Here is a 23203-nt window from a genome sequence, read left to right as displayed (position 1 = left end):
TAAGCCACAAATATTGTTAGATATCAGGATCGCTACACATTGCGAATAACTTACCTTCAAGGGGGACTTAAAACTGGTAAGTGCTTCTGCACCGTCCAGGATTCAAACCATGCACTGGTACGGAAACGGTAGGTAGAGTGAATTTGACAACCCGGCTGTGAAAGAAATGTATGATGATATTAATTCTGTTGCACAAATGCCTGTCGAATTCAGGCTCTGTACCTAGAATCGATATAACCCATTCACTACCACGATGGCTAAATGGTGATTTTCTGCCACTTAGCTGATTATGAAGGTTTGTCTCTTATACACGCGTGACTTTTACGTTAACAGTTAGTAAGCCACAAATATCGTTTAATATCCAAATCATTATACATTGCGAATAACTTACATTTAATGGGAATTACAACTGATAAGTGCTTCTGTGCCGACCTGGATTTGAACCATGGTCTGGTTTAGCAACGAAGATAAGTTGATATCGACACTGCTGCTGATCCACTTCAGTTTTTCCTCCCTACTTACGTCATTTAAGAGAAGGAGAACATAAAAATAAGATCCTTGTAGGTTTATTTTCAACAGCCTTTCAGAGAGAGCGAGAGAGGTGGGGAGTCGTCTTAATTAAAACAACTTGGTTAATGAAACTTCAGTCATGCCCCGAGAGGTTCCAAGCTGAAAATAGCCATGTCGAGGTGTTGTAAGATCCAACAAGAGGTAGCAACAAAAATGGTCTTGAAAGCGGCTTGTTTTCACCTCAAGCCACAAGTGTCCGGCTGATTAAAAATACTTGACATGCCTTACATACGAACCCTCACCATGCTAACCAAAATCTGTGCACATTCTCCTATTATCTAAAGGAAATGTATTAGTCGACGAGACTAAAGGATAAACTTCGGGAGTTAGAAAATAGTAACATCAGAGACAATAACCATCTAGTTGAATTTTTGCAGCAAAATTTTGCCACGTAGTAAAATTTTGACTTTTGGCAGTAAACGGCCCAAGGCATTAATCTGCGGGTTGAATTTCACGTAAAAAAACTGAAGAAATTTATGGAAGTACAATCCGTATTTTGTGTAGTCTAATGGTGAAAATACTGAGCCAGAGAATCATTGGAGGGAAAAGCACGTCAGAAGAATTACTGAAAAAATTTATTAGCATTATCTATAGAAAAGTAAATCTACAAACAAAATTTTTGTCGAGTAGTCTCACGTGAGTCTCTTGTTATAGAATATCAGTTTATAAGTTTTATCTGATTTGTTTTTCTTTGCTATTTCTTTTTCATATTGCATTCTTTACTACTTTATTTCATAATCCTTACTGGGCTGCTTTATTTTACACTGGGGTTTGTGGCACTCTTCTTTTCCAGTTCGGTTTGTAGCTTTGTTGATAATAATAATAATAATAATAATAATAACAAATTTGAAATTTCTTTACTGTTATTGTAAAACAGTGATTGGCACGGGCCATCATGTCTGCTGAAGTGAATAATGCCTTTTATCTCTTCTGTTATTCAGTACGGGATTTGATCTTATTTTGGCTCTTTCTTTAATAATAGTTAATCTTTACCTTTTATTTTCTGCTAAAAAGTGGGTTCATAAATGACCCGTGGTGACATAATAGGCTAGAAATGATGTATCCAACTGATAACTGAGAAGAAGAATCTATTATACCATGTCATCCAAAACTTGTATATAAACTCATGTTTAGAGTGAAAACCGGCGTGTCAATAATTCTGAACGAAATAATGCTGGAGAATATAACTCTCCATGGAGAACAGGACTTGTATTATAAATCTTTTGAAAACTCAAAGATAAAGTGACACTGTAGCGCTGCGGAAGGTTGTTGGTAGTGTATCGAATCGTCATGGCGTTCAAGTAGTTTTTGAAAGCTTCCTTTAACCATTTTGCCTTCATCTTATAACTTTTCTTTTTATTAAGGCAGTATTCTAGGGTTTCCTTTATCATAAAAGAGTTAAGCACTATTACTGCAACCCTGAGTTGCCCTGTCATACTCTCTAACACTTGCTTTATAGCGCTGTAGCAAGTGATACTTAATGCTGTTTGTGTTTCTTCTTCATCTTTTATCCGATACGGAGAGGTTGGAAGGAGACTTCCATCTGTTGAGGAGAATTACGACGTCAAACTTTTCTATATTTATTTCTATCACCAAAAAAACAACGTTTCACGCTTCTCTGAGTTCATTATCATGTCCCTGGATTAAAAGAAACTTTAATAGAGAACATGCTATTTTATACCAGTCTCAAAGGGAAATTAGGAATCTCATTCAGGTATAGCTTTTACTTTTTATAATACCAGATTCAGCTATTTGGATCTGATTTTCTTATGAACCACTCTATAAAACCAAAATGTTTTTAAGTGAAAAACAACATTACGTTCGTTGGGACAAACGTTTCTTATGCTGGATTACAGAGGTCTGTAAAGGGTCCTTCTTGTTCGATTGCTCATCCATTTGTGGTCTTGACAGCGAGAAAAATAAATGCTCTATTTTTGTAGAGCCAGTGTAAGCTAATTGGCAATTTATACAGTTGAATAAGTAAACCACTAATTATTCAAACATTTTCAGCATTCTTTCTTTAGGAGTAACAGTTTTTTTATGTTTAAAATATTATATAAAGTTTAATTTGGGGATAGTACTTATTAAAGATTTCATTTAACTTTTAGTTTTCTGTAAAAGAAAACTATTGAGATGGCCATTTGTCTGTCCGTCCACACTTTTTCTGTCCGCCCTCATATCTTAAAAACTACTGAGGCTAGAGGGCTGGAAATTGGTATGTTGATCATCCACCCTCCAGTCATCAAACATGCCAAATTGCAGCCCTCTAGCCTCAGCAGTTTTTATTTTAGTTAACGTTAAAGTTGGCCATGATCATGCATCTGGCACTGCTATAGGTGCCAACAACACAGGCCACCACAAGGTCGTGGCTGAAAGTTTCATGGGCCACGGCAGAGAGTTTCACGGGCCATGGCTGTGAGTTTCATTCAGCATTATGCTGTACAGAAAACTCGATTGCACGAAAGAAACTTCGGTGCATTTTTCACTTGTTACTTATGTAATCGTTTAGTCATTAAAATGAATCACTGTTATAGATAGATCGATTTGTTTTGTTGATGAAAATAAATGTGGAAATGTTTGGTGCTGTCATAATTCTCCAATTTCTTATCATTATAATTGTCATTGCAATGCAATAATATCAGTCATTTGCTGTTTATATTTATTGTCTTTCTTATTCTCTGATTTTGACGAGGTTTAATATTTGTGCAGTAGAGTTCATTTATCATTATCATCCAGTGCTTTTGTCGTATGATTTATTTTGAAGTTCATAGGTCATTTTAAAAGTAAAAATGTTAGAACATTTTCTTCTTGACTTTAGAAATCATGAGAGTCAGGTGTCTCTGGTATTTGGAATTCATGTACAAGTCATTATACAAGGTATTTTAGGCCCTAATGTGTTTTTTCAAAGTTAAATGCCAGTTTAAAAATCAAAATTTTCATTTCTTGATATTGATGAAACTCATTGAATAGGTATCTTGGGATTGAGGAGTATTTTTCTCCTCTCTGGTTTTGATGAAACTCATTGAATAGCTATCTTGGGATTGGTGAATATTTTTCCCTCATACTTTGTTAACCTTGACCTACTTTTCAAGGTCAAGAATCAATTGAAGATCAACAATTATTGTAATCCCGCAATTATCTGGATCTTCATTATCTGACACTCAACATTATCCGACAGTACTGGACCAGGATCCAAAGATATATAATATATATAAATTTTTACAGATTTGAAAAAACCACCCTCCAATGATTGGCAATGCTGTGCATCCTAAGGAAAATGTTGGTACCAAAAAAGATTGGGGGGCAGGCAGAAAAGTTTCGAATGTTGGGGGGCATTGAATGGCTTGGTGCCATGGGAGAGGAGGGAAAGTAAGGCTGTGTAGAGGAACTCACTCTGAGAGAGGGTTGTTTTGGAACATGGAAGCAGTTTCCTTGGCTGGGAAGGGGTGGGAATGCAGTGTGGGATGGATAGCAAGGGATAGGCATTCATCTGACTTCGCTAGAGCTTTTTTTGTTTTATGTTTCTACGTTTATGCTTTTTCCACATTTTAGTAAAGGGTATGTACTGTACTGTACTGTACTGTACTGTAACAAAGCAAGAAAAAGAAGAGATGCAGTATAGAAAGAGAGAAAAAGAGAGAGAGAAAGAGAGAACAGCAGCTGAGGTATTGCTTACATTAAAGCATATAACCACAAACTCCTTCACTTTTTAAAATTTTATATTATGCAATTCACATTTATATTTTTACTGTATTTTCTAATTTTTTATTCTTGCAACTCAAAAGATAATCACAATCGTGTAAACAGGTTATATACGAGTACGTATGAGTATGCACACATTCCATGCTTTGGATGATGGCACTGAGGCATGTTGTAAATAGCACATATTGCCATCGTCTACAAATTCGAATTTTAAATATTTTTACGTAATTAGAGATGAAATATCAACAGTGGTAAAATATTCTCTTATGTACTATTATGATATGTGCGAAACTCATACTTAGAATCAACTAAACTTGTAATGAAAGGGTACCACAATAAATCAAGCCAAGAAAAAAAAGGTAGCGTGATACTGCGCTAAGAAACATACACAAACACACACACAAAGTGAAAGAGAGAGAAAGAGTGAGCCTTTGCCATTGTTATTGACTTAAAAGCTAAAAGCACGAGGTCACTTAACATATCATGAAACTTCACTTTGTTTATCACTTCTTATTGGCTGACGTGGATATGTCATCAGTTTCTGGCATGTGGTAGAAGGTGCACTGGTGGGCAAGCACTCATGTTTTTTTGTAAGCTTTCTCATTGTGGAGGGAAATGTATATGTCATTGTAATTTTTTAATTTTTAATGGCTGATAGACATAGCATCATAAACATATTGTACACTAATTGGCTACATCCAGAAAGTATCAGTTCACACGGTAACAAACACCGTTTTCCTTGTTAGTGCATGATCTATCTATTGCTTGTTTGAACTGTTTACAAGTGTTGTGCAAAAGTGATGCAATTTCCTGCTTGTGTTGAGTGTGATGCTGTGTATTTTGTGCATGGCCCCACCTCATCCTAAGAGACCGCGGAAGGTGTTGACCCTTCAACAGAAACTCGAAATCGATGAGAGAATGGAGCAAGGTTGGTCTAGGTCACATATGGAGGAGTACGGCATTGCCCAGTCAGTCTTGCGTGATATCAAGGCATCCCAGGGCAAGCTGAAGAAGTAGATGACGGACTTCGATAAGAAGGCGGCCAGGAGTCAAGCCTGCAAGGTGATGGCAAAAGGCCATTATGAGGACACTGACCAGTCGACCTTGACGTGGTTTCGTCAACAAGGCTGCTGGCATGAACATATGCGGTGCTGAGTTGAAGGCTGCAGCTACAAAGTTCGCAGGCTTGCATAAGGTCGTGGACATGAAGGCGTCCTAGGTTGGCTGTTTTGGTTCAAAATTCGACATGGAATTTCTAACAACAATACTCATGGCGAAGCTCTGGATGATTCTGAGGAGGGAATAAAAGAATTTTGCCAGGCGTTGACTCAGTGAGAAAAGAAAGCCTTGTTTTTAGGACAAATTTACTATGCTGACAAAGCTGGACTATTTTGTCGCTCCATATCCACTAATACCTTTGATAGTTGGACATGCAAAACAACCATATGTCCTGTGTGGGTTGATGGATAGGCTCCTAGTGATTTTGTATCATTTGGCGAAGGCTTGGTTCACTGCTAATGTCATAATCGGCTGATTTCATAATCATTATTGTAAGCAGGTCATTTGTCATCAGACAGAGGACCTTGGCATTGCTAGACACTGGGTGAAGGCTTTGCTTCTCATCGATAGTGCACTTGTGCATCCTGATTCTTAACACAGCCCAGTTGGTTGGTGATGAAGGTCTTGTGGGGTCATGTATTTGCCTCCTAATATGACTGCATTCATTCAGCTAATGAACCAGGATGTTATTGTTGCAACAAAATGGCTGTACCAGAGGAAGTTCCTGGAGGAGGTGATGGTAGCACTGGAGGATGATGAGGAGAAGGAGCAAGGCTTGGAGACACAGAGGGAACAAACACCGGAGAATCTTTGCAAGTATTTGTTGAAGTCTGCCATCTAGAACTTCACAGATGCTTGAAAGGACGTCACCTTAGAAACCCTCAACCACGCCAGAAACTGTATGCTGAATAAAGAAGAGGCCATGATAGACTTCCAGGTGTTCGAAATTGATGACTTCTGTGCCAAACTTGCAACTGGAGGCAACAGTATTCTCGAGGATTACATATGGGAGTGGCTTGATGACAACGGTATCGACCCAGGAAGCGGCTGAAGAGGATGACGATGACGAGGACAAGGCAGTTCCACAACGACTGCCCTCATACGAGCATATGCAAATGGCCTTCGTTACAGTTATCGAGATGTTGGAGAACCGCAACATAGACCCCAACGACTTCCCCAGCGCTTTGGACACAGCTGCTCAGTTGCGAGAGCATCGAAGGGTTGTCATTGTGAAGCAGAATCATCGTTCGAATCATCAAAGTATCCTTGACAGCTTCTTCAGATCGCAAACCCTCATGAACCTAAGACCACCGCCATCCACTTCTCCTTCAGCTTGGACCCGCAGGTGAGGACTTCTGCCGAGTTCAGCCATATGCGGGGCTCTTTCAGCCAAGAATCTGATGTGTCACTGCTCTACTTTGGTGACCCTGGCCCTCTAGGCACCTCTACGCCTCTTCCAGCCACTTCACGACTAAATGTCTCCAGGGAGTCACAGGAGGCAGAGGAAGAAGATGCTGGTCTCGACGACACAGTCGAGTTAGTGGAAGAGCAGGTGGATTTTTAAACTCTTCACAAGTTTTTAAAAAGTCCGGCCATAATAATTACCGAGGGCAGTGCGCACGGGTAAGTGACATTGTAAAAAGAAGTTTTATAAGTGTAGATATTTTTGTGTGTACGAAAATTATAAATATTGATTGTGTAACCTGCTGTAGTGCGTGTTGCATGCGAGAGTTAAAAAAAAAAAAGGATTATCCTTTTTTTGTACGTTGTTTTATGGGGAAAATGGGAAAAATTGTTTGTGTAACCTATCGTACTGCGTGTTGCATATGCGAGAAAAAAGGGGTTTACTTTTTTCTCGCATATGCAACAGTAATCTATGTTGCATACGAGAGAAAAAAAGGGGTTTACTTTTTTAATTTATGATTTTAACGTGATTGAGAAAAATTATAAATATTGATTGTTTAACCTATTGTATTGCGTGCTGGCCAAAACTCACAATATTTGGCTTGGTGGTAATTGACCAAGAGCCTGATTAAGTAATATGGTCAGGCCATTTGCAGTTGGCGCCAACTGCCTACCACCCTCTGATTTTATGCTGGAATTTCAGATGACATATTTCTGAAGCTCTTGAACCAATGACTTTATGTTGTTATATAGTTTGTTCCGTGGAACCATCATGGCTTTGTTCTAAAAGCCTTAAACATTTCAAGAACTGCTGAACGGGACATCTTGAAATATGGCTATTAACATTTCAAGAACTGCTGAACGGGACATCTTGAAGTATGGCTAAACATTTCAAGAACTGCTGAACGGGACATCTTGAAATATGGCTAAATGTTCACTCGGCTGCAGTCTTCAAAAACTCCATTTGGAATTTCAGTGGTTATGGAAATTAGGTGAAAGCTGACCAGTAAAGCTTGAACAATGCAGATTTTTAAAGGACAATTTTAAAGATTTTATTCTGAATAAAAGTTCTGTGTAGTTTTCCGTAATGCCAGATTGATGAAGACCACTTTCAATTCGGTCATGTAATCCTTTGCCATACTTAAGTCTTTTAGACCGAAATGGGATTGCAGTAAAGCTTAGTGATGCAGAGCTCAGAAACTATTGCATAGAGAGGGTTGATATTTTGCTACAGATATAAAAACCATGCAGACCAATATACACGACGTCCAGCTGTAATTCTGCTTCTTGTTGCCATTTTCAGTTTTTCTTTGTAATTTTCATTGTTGAATAAACGGAAGTCTGGTCGTTATCGTCGTAGTAAAACGAGTATATTTCCTTTTTCTTTATTATGTTCTGCTACAAGTCGAAGCATGGCTTATCGAAACTCATATTTGGCTTGTAGAAAGGACAGTTAGGTCGCAGATGACCAAAATAATTGCAAGAAATACAGAAAAATTTCGATTCTTGACATTTATATGAATTAGACACTGGCTCGTGCAAAATTAAATGCACGACTGCCAGCAATGATTTTGCTTAGTCTCCAGCTTTGATTTTTGTATAAAAGTTTCAGTGCAAAACAACAAGGATCCTGTTCGTTTGTCCACAAGCTACCATGTTGCTATGCTATTTCTCTTTTTATTCTTAAGTTTAATCTGGTTTTAAATCTCGAACATCAGAATCTAGACAAAAAATTTGGTTCCAAAGTACCACTCACGTTCACTTGGTGCCTTCTAGCAGGAGTGAAAAAGTAAATAGACTTGTTCTGCAACAACGACCGAATAAATTAATGTCAGATTTTTCGTTAGATTATCCAAGGTTGAGTTTTAGTTCGCTTGGGTCGGGAGATATCCTTCTGTACACTGGTATAAGTATTTTTGTATTTTCAGGAGGCCTTTTTGAATACTTGTGTTATTAGACATTATGCCTGCATCAGGGGAGTTTAACTTATAATTAAGTTTCTTTGTTTTAAATAATCATTCCTCTTTCTTTTGGGAAAAGGTCACGTAATAATTGTCTTTATTCGTTTCATCAAAGGAGACTATAGACACACCGGGGAACGTCTTTATTTTATTATAAATATTCAGTAAATATAAATGCACTGCAAATTTGTAATAGTATACATAAAACTGAAAATGAAATTCTGCTGAAATTTGGTTTGTTTTTTTTTGGAGAGTTTCCCTTATCCTACATTCTTCAGATGCTGAGGGATAGTACTGATAACTCTTTAGTTAGTGTGGGATTATTATTATTATTATTATTATTATTATTATTATTATTATTATTATTATTATTATTATTAAGTACTTGACTATGAACATCTTTGATGTGATGAGTGGCAAAGTTTCGAAACTTTTAAGATAATATATGGTTTTAATGTGTATGCGTGTGATCGGAAATCCCAGAGTCCGACTCATTTCACTGCACTCCAGCAAAACCACTGAATAATTTAGGTTTCTGCCAGTATACCTCGAGATGAGGTCAGTTCATCTTCATCATTTCATTTCCATCTTTCTGGTCGTTTAATTGTTAAGAATATTTCATGATTAATAAATACCAATCCTCATTCCATTTGACTTTGACATCGAAAAAGGTTTGGTAATTTTTTGAAGACAGAGCTTCAAAAATAATAACACTGTAGGATCGTGATGTGGAATGAACTATGTCATAGCTGCCCTTCCCCCTGAACATCCGAGATAGAAATAGCATTGATCCAGTAAAACACTGAATGCTTTTTTAATAGACCTTGAGGTGAGTTTTAGTAAGCCTAGCCCATGAAAGTAGCAATACTGCAGTAGGCATTTCCTACGTATATATGTATGTATATGTATATATATATATATATATATATATATATATATATATATATATATATATATATATATATATATATATATATATATATATATATATATATATATATATATATATACAGTCCCCAATACTGTTACTGCAATTCTAAAATGATCTTTTGCAATGACTACACACAGAAACTTGCCAACGTGCTTTGAGATGGTTTTTCGATAGGAGAATAAATCATGATATACAGTAAAATAAATAGCGCGAAGTAAAAGCTGATTCACGCGGCTAGATTACTCCGCCCGAGATAACGATTGTAGTCTTAGCCGAAAGGTCAATTTTAGAAGTTCTCAAGGAGCAGTTTATTAGCACCAAAACGAGAAGTTGTTTGTTGCTTTCTGTCCGTTGAGCTTGCTTGTGTAAATGAAGATGTTAGAATCTGGACTGTAAAGAATTCGTCATCTCGTGTTTTCATATTTCTTGACTCGGATTAAATTATATATAAAAAAAAAAATTAACCCTGCATCTGATTATAAGACTAGCCTGAATGCCTCCTACTTGACGAATTTATTTTGAAAATTCCTTGGGACGGGAAAACTGATTATGGAAGTAATTAATTTTTGCGACATTCGTTGGAAGTTGGGGTGCGATATATATTGTTTCATTGCAAACATACTCTGAGTGGCCCCTTTATCTGAAAACTTCCTGCCTTTTTACAGATGGTAACTGATGACTGCTACAGAAACTGGCGTTTGAGCCAAGTACTCCCAAGGGCCTCTGTTTTTGATGTTCATGCCCAGGCCGGAAGAGGGTATCATGTTTCTAGATTAGAGGGTCAAGGTGAAGACTTGTAGGTTAATCGTTGTTTATTACATTTGAGAAAATAGAAAGAGGTGCATTTTCCTTTTCCAACAAATGGTATCACGGATGGCAGGCTGTTCTTTTGATGTTTCTCAATACGGAAATACCACGACACTCTCGCTTTAACATGAGTTGCATCTGCCACGGCTGTGACAGTTGACCAATCGTTATCGCAGACGCGAACATCAATAGCCGGAAGATCAAAGAGAATTGTTTGCATCAGACAAATAACCTTAAACAATAGGTGCACCTCACCTCAGAGGTTATTATCCTGGCAGAAGGGGTTTTGTCAGATGGGGTCGGAGAACAGTGATGTTTTTTAAGAAAACAAAATCAATAAAGAAATAAAAAGTAGTGCTACGAATTGTGAGTAATCACAGTTAAGCTATCGACACATCATTGGCCTCCAGCCTCTCCACGAAAATCCTTTGGATCTTTTTCTCACTTAAATGCCATGATCGTGACTTGGCCTCAAGATTAACAGGCAAAGGGGCGTTAGTATAACCCCCTGGCAGCGATGACGCATGTGAAATGCAAGCAACGTAATATCTGAAGCTTCAGAATTCGTCGAATATTGACCCGACTGGCTAAGGCTGGCTTTGGGCATTGGGTAATTCAGCTGCTCGTCTCGCTTAACATCTGTTATTTTCGCATCCTGAAGGGTGTTTCATTGCATATACATTAACCATTGGGCCCTCACTTTAAGCATTCCTCCATTAGCTGACGACATGGTGATAATAAAAGCAAAATATAGGAGTTGAGGAATGAAGTCTGAAAGTCTGAATGTCCCTCTCGGACACTTTTACAATCCCTTTGCCGGACTCTTGACACGCTCTGACGCAAACTAACACAAACAGCTGTCACTCGACTCGTAAAAAAAGATGATGTAATTGGCTTGAACCAAAAAGAACTCTCTAAGTGATAAATGGAAGTTCTAATGGGGAAATGGACCACGTCTGAGAAGCGAATCAGGGACTCAGACAAAGAGAGAAAGAAGAGAGAAAGAGATCTTTACTAAGGGAAACAAAGAAACTTGGGAGACTAAGGAGAGAAGGACTCTGGGACCGTGCGCTGCGAACCCTAGAAGCGAAGAGATTAGGGGAAGGTCAAGAAATAGGAACCATGTGAACGAGACGCATTGATAATGTTATGTAAATATAGGGGGTTGCAGAGACACCACATGTGACCAAGGAATGAACCAGGGAATGAAAAGAAAGGAAGAGCAGAGCTTTGAACTATGGGAAAATATCATCCTGAGTTGTTGAATTCAAAGAAATGTTCCCGTTAAGACAAGGCTCATCCTCTTCTTACAAAAGATGACATGTAGGAATCTAGGGTAACTGACGCTTAGCGGTTATAGGAGGATGACCGGGGTGAGGAGAGTCCTGAACAGAGGAGAGCCGGGGGCTGACACACGGGGCTCAAGTTGGTGGGCGTAGGGTGAGTGGGAAGGGCATGATGGCAGGAGACCAGCATCATCGTGCCCTAGACCAGACACAGACACACACACACACAAAACCTCAGTTTCAGTATCAACTTTGCCGGGACAAGGAGAGGGCGGGAGAAGTAGAAGACGAAAGGAACTCGAAGAACCACTCGAATTGTAAAGACAAAGAAAAGGTTCACTTGATTTTATCGCTGAAAATGTTTTGTAATCTTTCCTAAGTGTCAGGATTATTCTTAGCTGGTGTTAGTGTTGTTTGTGGATTTGTAAACAGAATCAAAACCACTATTTGATCGAATTTGCTAGTGATCTGGTTTTCAGAAGATAATTATATTGTCCGCCAGCCTCTCAGACTACACAGTTGCAAAGTATTTGTTTGTTCACTGAACGAAGAACTTGTTAAACAAAATTTACATATTTTAAATTACTTTTATAATGACGTGACAGCACAGTACCTTTAGGCAGAGGCGCGATTTTCTTTGAAGATTAAACATTTAAGACATTTAGAATAAAAAATATCTAGGTAAGTGCCTTGTATTTGCAATGTTTGCTTGAATGTTTTACATTGTTCTTATATTTTTCCATGTGGATGATAAGAAAAGCATGTAAAATAAAAAAAAAATGGCAGTTTGCACCGGCAGTGAAAAAAGGATAAAAGAAATAAAACCGGTTTCGTGAAGATCAGCGATAACATATGACTACGAGATTTGACAGGGGCGACTACCTTTGTTGTGAGATTTAAATGTGCTAGGTCGAGTCATTGCATATTCTAAGCGTATTACGTATCCTTATACCCCACATTTCGAGATGTGGGGCAAACAAAGAGACCTGTGTTCAATCTCAAAACCCGAGAAACGAGAAAAACAGAAGCTCTCGCAAGATCATAAAAGGAAGTTTGGGCGTCACCCCGTTTTCTGAGGACGAGGCGAGCTCAGATATATTATCGAGTAGAAGAGGTGGAGGAGATTCAAACCCATAAGTCTTAAGGGGCATCAGCGCCATATGATTACACTCTCCATGAATGAAAATTAATTTGTCTTTCAGCATAGCAGCTGTTGTGACCAGTGTGGTTAAGATTAAACTGAGCTGAGTTGCATTTGTTTATACTAACGTTTATTCAAAGCAGGATCATTTTAACCAAACACGTTTATTTAAAATCTTCTGATGGAGTTGTAATCAGCCATTATTTTTTTTCTTAAATGAACGTGTCGTTAGCTTTCGAGGCCCGCTGTTTATTCAAAGAGAGAGCGAAATTGAAGTTACATCCCTGGCTGTCATAGCGATTGTCAGTATAGGTAAAGTAATGCAGTGAGAAAGTTTCCCGTCTATAACGGTACTGAATAATGTACGAAGTTAAACACAGAAAAGATAATAGATGCCGTGTGTTGCTTAATTTAAAGTTAGCTGAATTAATGTACTCATTTACAAGCACATGTGAGCGTGTGTCTGTCAGTATGAGCAGCGTGACCATAAAAACAACAAAAATCATTTCAACGTTTGATTTAGAAGTCTAAATGATATATGCAAAACCATAGGATTTGCTCATTTATTTCCCTCGGCTATTGCAGCCGAAATTCACAAAATCTATTTTTATGAAGTATAATGTCTTATCCATCGGGAATTTGTGATGATCTGGTGTGATATGTATTTTATGTATAGACAATGCGTATCTGTAATGGACTTCTTTGAGATAAGGCTCATTTGAAATTATTGATTACAATTCGGTATTGAAAACTAAGGTAACATAAACATGTGTTGTGGTCGTGGTTGCCCATTTACACAGTTCCCCAGTTGAGTAGTAATTATATAATAAAATTTTCTATTTCCTTATGTAGATAGACGTCTTTAGAAATGTTCATCCTTTGGGCGTTTCATTCTATCTGATACCAGCTTTACACGGATATTCTCTATCATCTCAGTGCTTCTTGACTCTTATAATGTCTGTTCTTTTAAACGTTTCTTTGTCCTCCGTAGAGGTTAAATTCCCTTAGTTCTCTTAGGATTTCAACTCGTAACTACCCCTTGCTGCTAGCAACATTTCTCTCGGCTCAAAGCCAACTTGTTCCCAACACGAGACGAGAAAACTATTAATTACTCGGACGACTAGGCCGATCAGATGCTGATGATTGAAGATAGTTTGGAAAAGGTCAGAGATATGAGACTGGCCGAGGGAAATGTTCTGACGTAAATGGGCAATTATAAGTTGAAATCTGAAGAGAAAAATTCTTTATAGTCTTAGTACAAAGCTTAGTTTTACTAGCTAAAATATGCCAAGATTATCTGGCAGAGAAATGTTCTTGGTATAAATGACCAGTTTATGAGTTGATTCCTTGAAAGAAAAAGAATTTCTTTTCTTTATCGTTCATTTCCTCTCTTTATCATACACTAGGTCCAGTTTTACAGGGGTAAGTTTGGCGGGCTATTCTGTGGTACCTTATCTTGAAATACCTGTAACAAGATACGATCATACATCGAATTTCACTGTATTTGTAGATCTCTTCGGTGAGACTATCTTCAGCTTCGAAGTTGTTGTATAGTCAAGTCTGAATTCCTGTTGCAAACGGTGAATTTCCGTCAGTTTAAAAAATTAAATAATAGTTTATATAGATATTGCATCTTACCACGCATGTTTATCTGTGTGTCTACACATACACACACTTACACGTGTATATATAATATATGCACATGTATATATACATCTATATACATATATGTTATATATAGTTTATATTTACATATGAATATACATACATATATACATGTATATATGTGCATAATATGTACATGTAAATAAATATGTACACACACACACACACACACACACACATATATATATATATATATATATATATATATATATATATATATATATATATATATATATATATATATATATATGAATTTAAGTGTCCTGCATGATTTAACTGTTTTTTTTTCATTTTGTTCTTGTGGAAATTATTTACAGATTCCTTACTGTGTTTTTATTTCTGTTACTTTGTACCTTGCTATGAGTGTACTTTAGAGTGCCTTTTGTGCTCATATGTTTATAGGTTTCCTTCGTTTGTGTTTGATGTGTTGGTTACTCTCGTAGCAAGTGGAAGATGACATTATTTGTTTAAAATACTTTTCATCCTTTCTATTGCACTTTATGTATGTTTATGAATTTAATCATGTATATGTATGTGTCTCTTGTATTCCAGAACGTCTTCCTAATGGATTTTCTTTCAATATGATGCTAGTAACACACGTCTTCAAATCATTTCCTTCGAATTATCATGATAAGTCTTAATCACATAATGACACAGACTAGTTAAAATACTCTCTCTCTCTCTCTCTCTCTCTCTCTCTCTCTCTCTCTCTCTCTCTCTCTCTCTCTCTCTCTCCATTAAGCAGCATGAACCATCTTCAAAAGCATCGTTCGGAGATTTAAAGGTTATCTCTGATGTGTCGCTATTCTAAACATCCCCAACACGAAGTGAACCCAAACTAATCTGGTCGTAAAACACAAGTGCCCAACCATATGGCTGCGTAGAGTAAAAAATAAAAAAAAAAGTTGAGAGGAAAATACAAACACCTTCGACAAGTATGAGAAAACTTATTGTATCATAACCCCATGCAGATGAGAAAGCCCCACACGATATAGAAAATTGCAAAACAACATATCGTGTTTGCTCTTGAGGTATGGGAGAAAGACAGATTATCCGGCTAGAGATAGAGAGTCGGTTTAGAAGGAGGGAAGGGAACCCATGACTTCGTTATGCCTAATTAATGTCTTGTTCGTTGATTCAAAAATAAGAGCAAAATCTACATTAAAGGACAATGTGAAATCACTGCGCCCGTTTTCTATGCATTCCATTAATCGAGAACTAAAAGGAAGCAGAAAACGGAGGAGAGGTTTGAACTTGTCCTCCTTTCGCTTGCTGTCAGATTTCACACCACCTGCTTTTGCAGGAGTGTTCTGACGTCATGCATGCAACGATACCTTTTCTATTTTCTCTCTCGCGGTGTTAAGGAATGATAGCCATTCGTATGCCCTCACTGTTCCTTTACCATTTATTAGCAGTTTCCGCTTGTGTTTGAAGCTCATGCTTATTTGGTTATCCCCATCGGGTTATGATACTGCTATTTATGAATTTTAACGTTATTTCTCTCTTGTTTGCATTAACGAATTTTTTTCATCATTGAAATTCATGTTAAGGTCATCAGCAGTTCTGTCATTTTTCATGTGTGAAGGACTTGAGAGTTTGTTCTGTACTGTCACAACATCAATAGTCGTCTCTGCATTTGTTTGGGTATGCTTATATGTAGCGAAGAAGAAATTCGATGCTACTCCTTTCTTCTCTTCGTGAAAGAGTTTGTCGCAGGTAAACTTTTTCTCTTTAGAACCATGAGAATATCCGGTTAATGGACAAAAGCATCGTTATAAAGGGAAATTGTCCTTTCGGAGTGTATCGCTCATCTCCAAGAAACAAAGCAAGTCATCGCGAACTTTAATCTCGCTCGGAAATGGAATGGCTTTGATGACTTCGTATCCCCAGAACGACATGGACATTTTTCGTTTTGTCTCGCCTCGCTTTGAGCCTGCGTTTATATACCCGAGTCTTTAGAGAAGGATTCGAGAAGTATCAGTAGGGCTGAATATCGATATTCCTCTTCATTTTCGGTCTTGGAAATAAACAAGAATTTTAGTTCTATACTTTTTGTAACTTCAGGTGTATCGGTATTCCGTGGAGAAGTAGTGTGCTTTGTCTGCTTTCGTTAGTTTTTGCCATTAATTTCGTCGGGTTTGATGTTCGAGTTTTTCGACTACTCTACCTTTGAAAATCTCTGTAGTTCTTTCTTGCAGTAGATAAGATTCTCTTTTAGGCTGTAAAAATTGTTTTTTGTCTGCAGCAGAAATATATGAGATCCTGCAACAGTGAGAGAGCAAACACAGGATAACGAGGCAGTGACCTCATAGCGTAAGGATAACAGCAGGATATACTCCTTCCTCCTCTCCCTTGTATCCTCCTTGAGAAGGCTTCCTTTCCACCACAGCCCTGCCTTGAGGTCGCACCCTTTCTCCTCACTGCCGGAAAAGATGAGTCGGGGACAAATATATTAGCAGAGCTAACAGTTTTGACCATCGTTAAAACATGTATGTTTCGTCGTGAGCTTATGTTGATTTGCATGGATAATATATAGTTCACGCAGTAGAACAGACTTTTCAATGTTGAAACCTTCATTCACGAGGTAGGAACTATGTGTAACAGAAACATGCTTATAGATATATAACAAAATAGTCACGCGCAGTCTGTTACGTAACAGAAGTATGCGCAACCAGAAATAGTCGGTTATTCAGCGCAGAACCATGCACAAACTGACACCAAATCATCTAACCGAAAGTACTGTACGTACACAGAGAGCGACAGACTTATTTAACAAAACTGAAGACAAAAATGGCGACTAAAACCGAAGTATTTTCGCCGCTGGTCGCCTCGAGGCAGTAACAAACAAAAAACCATTGTAACTCCGAAAGCGACGAACAAAAAAATTTCCACGTGAATTCAGAGCTACGCTGCTGTGCATTGAATCCTTTAAATCCCTTCTTGAAAATGCCATCAACTTTAGTCTGAATTCTCTTTGATTGCGGCCACTGTACTTAAGGGATCTTCGGCAAGGATTATGCAAGGTTGTTTTTAGAGTTAGCAAGATGTACTTGTTCACTGGAGGTAATTTTCTATTTCTTGTGAAATAAGAAAAGCAGAAGCGATTGGCGTCTCTGGTAGAACGTAGGCATCAAAAAAAATGAAAAATGGAAACCTAAGATTCTTTTGTGCTTCCCAGTTGTGCATATATATATATATATATATATATATATATATATATATATATATATATATATATATATATATATATATATACATATATACATATATATATATGTGTGTATATATAATAGAATTTCAGATAATAAGTCATAACTATACACGAGTTTGAAAGTGGCTAAAGTGTGTCTTGAAAAATATGACTGAAAAAAGTAATGTCTTCTTAATTTTAAAACAGACACGAGAGGAAATGGGAAGAAGGCCGTAAGATAAAGAAGCCGAAGATGACGCACACTTGAGAAATAGCTCCATTATCATTAGAAACATGAGCACACAAAACTTTTCATCACAGCCTCGAGTATCGAGTACCTAACTTATGCCCAATTTTCATATAATTAATATCGTAACAAATAAATTTAACATTTTACATAAAGGACAAAGTTTTGCTAGTTCTTGTGGACCAAAGTTTTAATTAGCGGTAACTGGATCGCCCATGAAGCTAGAGAAGAGAAGATGAGTTGATGAATGTGATGCTAAACTCTGGCTATATTGTTGGGTCTAACGTAGTGCTTGAATAACGCGAATCATTATCGATGATGACGTAACGGGAGGTATCTCCTTTCGCTAAGAAAAACGGTTACAGTACCTCTTGCAGTGAAGTGCTAATCCCGAGACTGACGTCATAGTTCAGGGTAGCATTATCGTTAGCTCTGTACGGGTTGTCTTGTATTGGAAACTATGATAGCGAATATGGCATACTGATGAAGTTAATTATACTGCGTTTAATGGTAGTGATGTTGATAGCAACATAACGAATCTGAAATGTAATGGAAACCAGGCTTATGAAAAAATCTCTATGGACGATCAGATTCCCGGAGAACAAAAGTATGACCACAAGTCGTCATGTCAAGATAATCTCAGATCATTTAGCAATGTTAATTTGATTGATTCATCTTGGGCTAATGTAATAAGACCTTTTCTCGTTTAGAACCAGTCGACAAACATAAAAAATCAAAGTCAGAGTTTGGCTATGCTAATTTGGATGAGGAAGATCGTCAATCAGACGGGGATTCAGATGTCTTATCTAACTCAGGTTTGATTGAACAGGAAATAAAAGAAGGAAGGGAAAAATACGATCATGCCTGTAGATCGCCTCGAGAAAAATAGAAGATTAAAAGAGGCGAGGAAAACCAATGTAAGATAGGTTTCAGTAATGTCCTTGCCAGTGTATCGTTGATATTACTTGACTTCTAATTTGGAAATGTTTTAGATTTTATAACATTTTTTATAAATATAAAGGAAAAATGTAAAGCTTATTTTGAAATTAAAAAAAAGAAGAGAACGGGATACCGAAACGAAATATCCTGACCACGTCTGATTATGGTTAGAACATTCCAAATTTGAAGGCAGTCTATATAGTAAGGACACGAATATTCACATTATAGAGTTGATCATGACATTGTCAGAACATTGCCAGCACATTATGTAACTCAGTAGTGACAGAACTCCCGAGTTTGTCATTAGAGGAAAAGAAATTGACTTGAAGCGTAGCAGTTCTAGCATTACCAGAGCAAATGTGCAGAGTTAAAACCTTTTTCAAGGCTGTCTGAGAGCAGGAGAGACTTTTATACATGGAGACAAATGTTTAAAATAAATATTAGCTGAGAGTGATAGGTAATGCAAAGGGTCTTTCTTCAAAAATAAGAGAAATCATAATTTTTCTAAGCCTCAACGTTAAATCTTCAAGGGATGACGTAATTAAAAAGAAATGTGTCCGCTCACCCAAATCGTTTCGGACATACACACACAAACACAACTGGGGCAGGATTGACCCCAGTAACATATTTACAGTTTTTATAGGTTTTAATGAATCGAGGAACTATTTTTAAAATTAATCATTTGGCATACAGTTAAGATTAATTTTTTTTTTCAAAATAAGTTTCTCATCCACTCGTTTTCCTCAGTTACTGATCGTTTTGGACTGACGCTGTTACTTGACCCGAATGTAAGTGACCTTATCCTACTTTACAAGGTGTTATATCTATTCTTATTCCAAAATGTCAAAATTTTTCAAGAAAGTGATTTTATATACATTATTTACGAGCAAACATTTTAAAAAGAGGTTTTATTACCAGTACCCTAAATGATCTGACACCTCTATGCCCCTTGTATTAGCCTCATTCCCCAGAGAAAAAGAAAAAAAGTTTCTGGGGGGTTTTGGGGTAAACGGCAGCATGCAGACTTGAACTCCTGTTCGTGGGTGTGCCTAAGCCTGTTAGTTGTGATTTTGATATATTTCACATGATTTCACTTTATAATGATTTTTATTTTACTTAAAACAATGGAATGAGTGTTCTCTTTCAAGTATATATTTTTGGTAGTTCTCCTGTTTGATATAAAGCAAAATTTTATAAATAACAAAATATAAGATAATCTTAATTGAGTTATAAACTGTGACTATGCAAGTTTTATTGTAGTTCAAAGAAGCATGAAACGACCTAAAGCTTTTAGCGCACCGTCTCCTTAATAAGCTTATGAAAATGATAATGAACCTCGATGATGCTCCCTTCACGGATGTGAGTTAATATTTGGATCCTCTTTTTTATGCGCCCACAGCTACGATGAGATTAACGGACCTGGTGTGGGCCGTTACCGCCATCGTGGGCGTGAGCTGTATATTCGCCCAAGGAAAAGATAGGGAACATATTGCCGAGAGAAGACATCTTCATTTTGATGAAAATCCAAAGGTAAGGATAAGGAATTCTAGCTCCCGCTGCTCGTGACTTTACCTTTTTTTACCCGATAATCTATTCTCTTAGGAATGTATTTACATTTTTTTACCCGTGAATCTATTCTCTTAGGAATGTATTTACATTTGTATGTATTTCTTACATTTTTCTTGAGTCTCACATCCCTAAAAATATGATGCATTCTGTTAAGCAAGCTGTGTAAATCTAGCGATGCCTTGCTGATTAAAACAGTATTAACTGCATGTTCTAAGTCTGTCAAGATTCTATTAATAGTCCAAAGTCTTCTCTTTCATATCTAACAACACTTTTCGTTGTAAAATCCATGAGATCAAACAGGAAAGGCGGCATAACGCATAACATTACCCCATAACATTAATACTCCATTGTTTACTGCAAATTCACTTGACAAGACTCCATTATGGATAATTTCGGTTAGTTCTCTGAATTTGACAGTTATACCATAGTGACCCAAGGGCTATGATATTGGACGCCATCCACTGCCTTCTGGTAATCAATAAAGGCCATTAAAAAGTTATTTTTTTTTTATTCATACACTGTTGCACAATATATTTAACTACAGTTCCTGTCTCTCCTGAAACCTACTTCTCCATCTCTAAGCATTTTTCAGCTTCTTTCATCGCAACGAGTATAAGTGCAATGCCTCTATAGTTATCATATTCAGTTTTTCACCCTTCTTTGGTACCTTTGCAAACAGGCTAGTTGGTATAAGAGGTGTCAATGCATTTCCAGCTAAAATCATGTCTGCAGTGATTCCATCATGGTCGGTGCTTTCCATCGCGTAAGAGTTCTTTATTACTGAATCTACTTCAGAAACCGTGATTTCTTTCACTGGTACATCCAAGTCTTCTTCAGCTTCTGGTATGAAATCAGTTCCTCCCTACCACATATCTTGTTCGTGGCCTCAAATCTTATCGGGACCGCTTTTCAAAGAGCCTTCTTATTAAAATGCTGTTGGCTACTCTAACACCAACACCATTCTTTTAATATCTGGATTTTTCGGCATCACCCGTCTGTTTTTCCAGGTATTTTTTTTTTTATCTCTTCTTACGCTTCGTTCAACTTTACTTTCTCGACTTCATTACTTAACATGCTCTACATTGCGTTATTCAAGTCTCCCTGACATTTTCTTCAAGTCTCTTTTGTTTTTGCTTATTCTTTATTGTATCTGAGGTCTCTTTTGATGTCCTGTATAAGGTTTTCTGGTATATCCTTGGTATTAGTCCATTCTTCTGTGACTGTCTGCACCTCCTCAGAAATGGTTTCCAGAACTACAAATCTAATTCGCCTTTCAGTCACCAGTTTCTCAACGTTTATCATCAAGAAGCTTTTCTGTATTAAACCTAGATGCTCTGCCACTTTTTTGTTGTGTACTTTTAATTTCAACTGTAGTGTGGCAATATGGACAACTACTCCTTTATTGCTCCTAACATTCCTAAAGGCTGTTTGCTTTCTGTGTCTGCTGTCTGAAAATGTGTGTGTATTTATAGATGACCTTTCGTTGGAAAAGTGTGCCTCCAATCCCCGAATTATTTGCAGTACAAAAACCAATGTACTTCACACCATTCTCGATTGCAGTCACTTTCAGGCCTCGCTTGCCCCTTACATCCTCCTTACCTTCATTGTCTCTAACAACGTCTGCATTCATATCACCATCAACAATTCTCATGTCTCAGTCTTGTATTTCTCCTGTAATAGTCTGTAGTTTTATATAAAACTCTTCCTTCCCTTCTTCGGAGAGTTCATAATTTGGGACATAGCAAACTCGTATTGTGCTCTTTTGATTAAAATCTTTCCTGCAGTAATCTACTGCTCACTGCTGTTCAGTCAGTCACTGCTTTTCCGCATTTGGCTTTGAGACCAAGCCTACTCCTCTACCAGTCCCAGCTGCCATTCGAGATAAATATGCACATTACCCACCCAGCCCAACTTGCAAACTCTCTTTATCCATTCCTTTGCTCCTGTTTCACAAACTGATAAGGTGCTCAGTATGTATATACCAATTGAAATCATCTTCAGATTCCATCTTTCAAATTTGATTTAGTGTTTCTACGCTCCAATATCCTAATTTCTGTTTATTCTGAGTATATGTAAACATAGTAACCCCTACAGCCGGTCGTGGGGCGCCATTTCTATATTTGCATATCGATTAAAGCGGCAAAATCTATGGAAGATTCATTTGCCAAATACACAAAAACATATATATATATATATATATATATATATATATATATATATATATATATATATATATATATATATATATATATATATATATATATATATATATATATATATATACGAGTATATATATATAATTATGTATGTATATATAAACTGAATGTCTTTGTTATTTTTCATAGGTAAAACGAACTCACTTTCAATTGATGTTACAAAGATCAGCCCCTTGAGCGAATCGCGACAGAGCATTGACCTCTATACCAGCCGAGGAACGTGGGAGAGAGTCCTTACTTGGGGATTTGCCGATTCCCGACTCGTCAGGTCGTGACCAATCAGATTAAGGCCATTTGACCTCAGCATCGAATGATTCTTTTTCTGTGATCGGTAGAAAAATAAATAAAAAAAACATAAAAAATAACACACGGTATTTGTTAAATAAAAAAAAAAAAAAAAAAAAAAAAAATGAGCTCACAGACAACTCTGTATGTTTGCTCTTTACATTTTGTCTTCATTAAGAGAATCAGTGTTGAGATAGAGTGCAGTCCTTTATAACATATGCAGGTTTATCT

General features: G+C 37.1%; 1 protein-coding gene across 8 annotated transcripts in view; it reads left to right on the top strand.

Annotated features, from left to right (window-relative positions):
- LOC136838599 (uncharacterized) overlaps nucleotides 1-23203 on the top strand; it is a 77227-nt gene that overhangs the window by 27804 nt on the left and 26220 nt on the right. For 2 of the 8 annotated variants that reach the window (XR_010853052.1, XM_067103823.1), the window contains exons 1-2: nucleotides 11878-12037; nucleotides 20302-20432. Coding sequence is in view for 7 of the 8 variants with exons in the window: in XM_067103823.1 (XP_066959924.1) it covers nucleotides 11890-12037; nucleotides 20302-20432 (279 nt within the window). In the remaining variant the exon portion in view is untranslated. Of the gene's footprint in view, nucleotides 1-11877; nucleotides 12402-19649; nucleotides 19691-20301; nucleotides 20433-23203 lie in introns of those variants that run through there. The other 6 variants (XM_067103826.1, XM_067103828.1, XM_067103827.1 and 3 more) reach the window with 6 other exon arrangements.

This window comes from Macrobrachium rosenbergii, chromosome 5 (assembly GCF_040412425.1).
Source record: "Macrobrachium rosenbergii isolate ZJJX-2024 chromosome 5, ASM4041242v1, whole genome shotgun sequence".
Classification (NCBI taxonomy): domain Eukaryota; kingdom Metazoa; phylum Arthropoda; class Malacostraca; order Decapoda; family Palaemonidae; genus Macrobrachium; species Macrobrachium rosenbergii.
The sequence above is the reverse complement of the archived record's forward strand: the minus strand, read 5'-3'. Positions and strand labels throughout refer to the sequence as shown.